The sequence below is a fragment of the Plectrocnemia conspersa genome, unplaced genomic scaffold (assembly GCF_051122295.1).
Source record: "Plectrocnemia conspersa isolate PC_06_02 unplaced genomic scaffold, ASM5112229v1 ptg000012l, whole genome shotgun sequence".
NCBI lineage: Eukaryota > Metazoa > Arthropoda > Insecta > Trichoptera > Polycentropodidae > Plectrocnemia > Plectrocnemia conspersa.
The window spans coordinates 23,555,165-23,561,683 of NW_028277176.1; the positions used below are offsets into that span (position 1 = coordinate 23,555,165).

Genomic DNA, 6,519 nt, shown 5'->3' on the forward strand with positions numbered 1-6,519 from the left:
TTTTATACGGTATTTTAATGATTTCAGCTCCTCCGTATCTATCGCAACATAACGTCATTCCGTCAAAATGGAGTTATATTAAATTCGATCAACCCTCAGTTCTTTCTAAAAGTCATTACATGACATTCACAATGCCACCGCCGTATCATTCCACACCTAAGATGGCCCAAAATGGTTTAGATACGAATATGAACACTACAATAGCAAATAAGAACCATACATACATGTCCGGAAGTCCGATCATTACTTACGATCGCAAAAATGGTAGAGCGACCAATTCGATTTATGAAAATCATCACGAAAATGGTGAAACGGATGATTTCGGTAAAAAAGAGAACGTCTGGATTGAAGATAATTTAGGATTTGATTTCCAAACGCTATTGAATTTTGACAGTTCAACTGATACGAGACTCATCGAAGCTAGAAATGAAGAAATGCTCAAACGCGTTACGGATATGCAGAAAGCTGTTGAAAGTTCTGAACAATACTTAAGCGAACAAGGAGAATTAATCTATAAGGATCATGTCAAGATGAACGGTACAAATGGTAACTCATATTGGTACGAAACAAACATCGATAAAATGGAAAGTGATACTGAGTCGAGTCTCAGTAGAATATCTTCAGTTGACGATCCACCTGGTAAATTAAAACATAGCGATTCACTCATACTGCTAACTGAAACTATAAATCAAGGATTAAACGGCATTAATAACGATCTGAACTCAATTTTATCAACTAATAAGAATATATCTAATAATGATTCTCTCTCTAAAAGGCAAAGTCAAGGTCTCAGTGCAATTTTGAGCAACTGTGGTTTAACAGATGCACTTCTTGCTTTGAGTAATGATTTATCGCAATCTGAAAGCGATAACGACTCACTTTACACTCCGACGAACAGTCCGATTCATAGACACCAAGTGAAGGGTAATAGTATACAAAATAAGGTAGTCAGAACAAGTTTTGGTTTACACAGTCCGGACAATCCTAATGCTCAAAATAACGGTAAAGAGCAAAATCTTCGCGAGTATCTGAATCAATTGAGAGAAAATTCCGCTACAACTAAAAGTAATGGGGTAACAAACGACGTCGGAGGAGAAGTCTCAACAAGTGAAAACCGAGATAGTACTTTATTTAACGGAGATTTGATGAATCTGATAGATATGGATCCGGATTTAATAGATTTGACTCTATTACCTCCGCCTCAAACGCCCGATGAGCTAGATAGTATATCGCAAGTTCAAGTTATAGCTACAGTTCCGCCCTCATTCGCTGATGAAAATGATTCAAAAAATGAATCAAATTTAGAAGATTTTTTAGCAACGGTCGTTGTGGATCCGCCTACACTCAAAGTTACACCTGCCGTTGAATTGACACCGGAGGAGATCATGTCTTATATTATACCTCCACCGCCTGTATCGAGTGTTTCGACCAAAAACCAAGATAACGTCATCTACTCAAACGAATCGCAGATTATTCAACATAAATTGGATTCTTCAAAAATGAATGGCCAAATAGCTAAAGGTACTGTTAGTGAAATGAGAGATATGTTTAACGCGAAAAGTTTAAGTCAAGCTCGTAACAGTTTGATCTTGAATGAGAAGAATATAGAGAAGAATAATGCATATGATGTTAATATAATTACAGATTCAAACGCAAAACGGACTGAGAGTTTTTCTAATAAAACGCAAGCGCCAAATGGACATATCATAGATTATCCGACGGTTGAAAGAAAGGGAGTTTTTTCATGCTGTGCCAAAGAAAATAAGAGTAAAAGTAATAACCAAGATCAAGAACAATCGGGACATAAAACTGATGATGCTGAATTGAAACCTCCGCCAAGAATGAACAGAGAAGACGTTCCAAAGCCACCGGAGAGACCGCCGAAAAGCGCAGTTTTAACAAACACCGTAAGACCTAGATCAAATTCTTTTAGCTATAGCAACAACACCTTATCCATAGCTGATTCACACGAAAATAGATTCAACACTTTGAATAATAAAAATATTAATTATAAAATGATATGCGAACAGAACGGCGAATTGATGAGCACGTTTAATCCCAGTTTACCGCCATGTTTGCCACCGAGAGGTGAAGTTCCATGCAACATTCCGCCCCACATACTTTTACCTCCTAAAAAACCACCACTACCTCCTGTACCCAGTATAGATACACTGAGAATGAAAGCCGCTATGAGACACCCCTCGCCCATTCTCAAAAACGGATCCGAACAAAGAGTAGCGAGTATCGGCTCTCCTCATTTTATGAGAAATCCAAACTTATTCAAAGACATAGAGAACGAACACCACAGTAACTCGAATAGTTTAGAGCATTTGCAACCAATACCGCGTCCCAGAACCTCTTCACAACCCGAATGCGCCGTCCATTCACCGATGACGCTGTCACCGATCAACATGCAGAGCAAAACCGGACACGTTAGATCACATTCTGAAACTAAAACGACCATCTTGAAGAACAAAGAAATGAGCACAATATTCTCGCTGTGTTCGCCTCAGATGAATAGAAAGTTCACTAGCACGCCCGTAAACCATTTAGGCATGCCTGTCGATAAAATGTATTCATCGTCATTCAACGCATCAGACACAAAAATAGCTACAGCTAATTGTTCCGCATTTAACACGTTAAAGTCCAATCATGTGAGGTTTAAGGATCAAGTTGATAGTTATTCGACTAATACATTACCTACGCCGTTGATGAGACAGAAGTTAAGCGAGAGCGGAGTCGGAGGAAACGGACACGTGGTCAGCGTGGAGCTGCTACTCCAAAAAACAGAAGTCGCAGTGGATGGTTTGTTGTCAAGGCTTCATCAAATTGCACAGTCTTGCTCGCATCAACATGCTCACGGAGGCGGCGAAGATATTGACGAGCGCAAGTTTCAAGTAAGTTTCAATAACATCAATATTTGCTTTGTTTATTTTATAATAAATATTTTATACTTTCAGGAAGCACGTGATCAGCTAACTAATGAAGCCGTTTTTCTTGTAACGGCTAGTAGAGCACTTGTGGCATCGTTAGCCGCCGGAGTACCTCGAGGAGTAGCAGCGCCGTTAGCAGAATGTTTAACGCCTCTTAGAAGGCTTACTGATTTGTCTCAGGTAATTTAATGTTATCTCGAGAAGTGGGCTTAATAATAATGCTATGTGATTTCTTCAGTATGTGTTTCTTTACTATTCACCAGAATCACGTCTAATTTTCCCAAATAGGCGATCAGTATGTACGCTTGTATAATGTCCGGGTCTCGCATAAGCTTGTTTTGCAATTTGCAAATATTTTATTACGCTTTTAAGAAGTAATTGCGACACATTCAAGGGTTTTCGAAAGTACTACTGTCTTTAAGTTTAGGGATTATTATCCGAATTTTAGGGTTTTTATTTGATTCATCTTCGTATGATGTGCTAAGCGAATTAGCATTAAACTGCTGGGCATTGTGCGTATATTATGTAGAAAACGTATTATATTTTTAAAATATTTTTCAGGCTTTGGCAAGACATACGTCTTCTCCACTTCAGACACGTAACTTGGTTTTACGAGTACATGATGTGACCGCAGCATTCAAAGAATTGGCTGGTGCTGATATGGCTAAGGTTGTACGAGAACATACAAGGAAAATGTCAGATCCTCAACTGTGCGAAAGTAGCAGTTCATTGGAAGGACAATTGGCGTTGCGCGCTGAGTGTTTAGCGAATGTTTTAGCAACGCTTTTGAGAAGCTTAAGAGTTTTTTCCCCCTAATGTTTTGACACAAACGAGACACAAGAAGAAACAAAAATATTCGTAGGAAGGTTCTAATCGAAAATGATAGATAGTTACGAATGGCCTTTTTTGTAGTCATAATTTTTATTAGTTTTGTTATTAACTTATTGAACCACTTTTACTTATTGTTTTATATTACCATGTTTTCTTGTTGATATTTTATGTAATAGCTTTGTTAATTTATAATTTGGGACCAACTGAACGGTTTGTTTTGATATAATATTTGAGAAATTTTAAATACAATAGTATAATTTCTTTATTTATATTATAAACTAATGTGGCATTTAAGTAAATAAAATAACAAATAATATTTGTATTTAACTATTTCATACAGATTGATTTAACAATTATAGAAGATAGTATTGTAAACACTACATTTAATTTATTTCACATAAGATGTAATAATTTTAACTGAATGCGATATCGGTAGATCTAAAAGTATCCAGTCAAAATATTTATTTTATTTGATATCTCTTATACAGTTATGAAATCAGAAGTTTGGTTTTCAAGTATTTGGTTTTTACAGCCTGATTCGATTACTATTACTACCAAAAGCATTGAAAAATCAGCGGAGAATATATAAATGTAACCAAAAGCTATCGAAGCTACCGAAACATTTAAGGATGGATACCTTTGAATCTTCTGATTAATATGTGTTTTTAAAGACAAATATTTTGCCACAATAGTTTTGATTTGATCTGTAAATTATCATGTGCTTTTTACACATTATACACATTTCTATGCTTAAATTCTTCGGGGAGCTTAAATGTAAATATTTCGTACCATTTTGTATGTTTGTATTAAAGTGAATCAAAATTGCCTTAATAATATATATTTATCGGACGTAATTTTTGCTCATCATTACATCACATATCTCAAAATTGTTTTATTAGCATATCGTTGAAAATCATATCCAAGAAAACACATGTATCATTTTATCAAGCTGTATATATAAATATCAAAATTAATAACGTGTAAATTAAAGGTGCTTTTGATATACATAGACATATGTATGTAAAACTGCTAATGCTGTAATTGTGTTAAAATAATATATGTGCAATTTGTTGTGATTGCTTAAGAGACCAAGTCTAAATAATAATGATTTTTAAAGTATATACCGCTTTGTATGTTTATCTTAAAACCATATCGATATTAAATGAAATGATGTAATCAATAATCAGATAATATTTGGATACTATTGGATTTAATTTATTATATATAATATTAGTGGCGTTGAATATATGTAATATCAAGCAAATATGATCATAATCATAATTACCTATTTGCCATTTTTTTATTTTAAAGTATAGAAAGAATGAAAATTGATGTTAAATTATTAACAAAACCAAAGAAGATGGGTGAATGTGAACATTTATCGGTCTATAATAGTGATCCTTATACTATTATATAAAAAGGCTATCAAAGTATATTAAAAAATATAATTTTTCGTATTACAAAAAGATACTAATACTAAAAGTATGAATGTTGCTAAATAAAATTTATCGTTAGTTGTTTTATGTATTGTATGACGTACTGAAAAAGTTATAGTTGAAAAGTTTTTATTTTATTATGTTATATAAATATGGTTACCATTAATATGCATGATTTATTATAATAGTAGTTATTTAAATTATAGCAAAGATATGTGGATAAATAATTTAAATGGATCAAACTCGTATATGTAAACGTAATATGTATATTAGTTACTGGATAATCCGATAACTTATATAATATGGGTGTAATATTTTATTTGTTGTTTTTAATCAAACATTAGCATCGTTGTAATGTAATATATTTAATTTTGTTCTAAAGCGTAATCATACCAAATTGATTTAGGCGATTTTTAAGTTTGTGTTTCATAGTTAAGCAAATTGGAGATACGTGCCGTTTGTAAAATGGCTGACTGTACAGTTGTGCCTTGTAACAAGGTAGCTTTGTAAGCATTCTTGATTCGAAATGCGACAAAAAATTAATAGATTGCTTCGGAATGTGACCTTTTAACATAATCAAAAATGCTTAAATACAAAATCTCCATTTTTTGCCATTTGTTTTCCATTTTGTATATAAATTTACCATATATTTGATTATTATTACCGATAAGCAGGTTGATTTTATAAAAATAAATATATCATTGTTGGCTACATAATAACATGTTAACAAAGACGATACCAAAACAATGTTAGACTAATTGCAGCATAATAATTATTATTAAAATTATATATATTATTTGTTGTATAACAAATATGTATAAAAAAATATTAGTAATCACTTACTTGTTTTATTTAACCCATTATAAATCTGGACTGTAAAAAATTGAGAGAATTACTTTAAAATCAGATTTTTTAAACATTTTAAAATTAGTTTTAACTAATATGATCATGTATCACGTGAAAATAAAAGAGGATAATCCAAATTTATGAAGTTTTGGTTCTGAGAAACCCCTTCCCTCTACTACATTCTACTGTGTTTTCCCGAAAATAAGACCCGGTCTTATTTACATTTTTTTGTCAAAAATTCTTAATAGATATATTCAAGGGATTTATTATTTTATATATACAGTTAACAAAATTTATTTATACATTTATAACAATTTAAATTTATTACAGTCCAACAATCTACATTTATTCAAAAACAGTTAATGTTATCTTTTTCTGGAACATTGTCACAATTCTTCAAATGGTGAATTCCGGCCTGATTTTTTGCAACTCTATTTTCTTTAGAATTAAATAAGGGCTGCATCAATAATGCT

At 32.7% G+C, this 6,519-nt stretch overlaps 1 protein-coding gene across 4 annotated transcripts in view; it reads left to right on the plus strand.

The window, feature by feature from the left end:
• LOC148228653 (uncharacterized) overlaps window positions 1–6,038 on the plus strand; it is a 278,757-nt gene extending 272,719 nt beyond the window's left edge. For 2 of the 4 annotated variants that reach the window (XM_088199016.1, XM_088199015.1), the window contains 4 exons: window positions 28–1,521; window positions 1,645–2,897; window positions 2,961–3,113; window positions 3,495–6,038. In XM_088199016.1, coding sequence (XP_088055142.1) covers window positions 28–1,521; window positions 1,645–2,897; window positions 2,961–3,113; window positions 3,495–3,749 — 3,155 coding nt within the window. In that variant the 3' untranslated portion in view covers window positions 3,750–6,038. Of the gene's footprint in view, window positions 1–27; window positions 2,898–2,960; window positions 3,114–3,494 lie in introns of all 4 variants that reach the window. The other 2 variants (XM_088199014.1, XM_088199012.1) reach the window with 1 other exon arrangement.
• The last annotated feature ends 481 nt before the right edge of the window (window positions 6,039–6,519 follow it).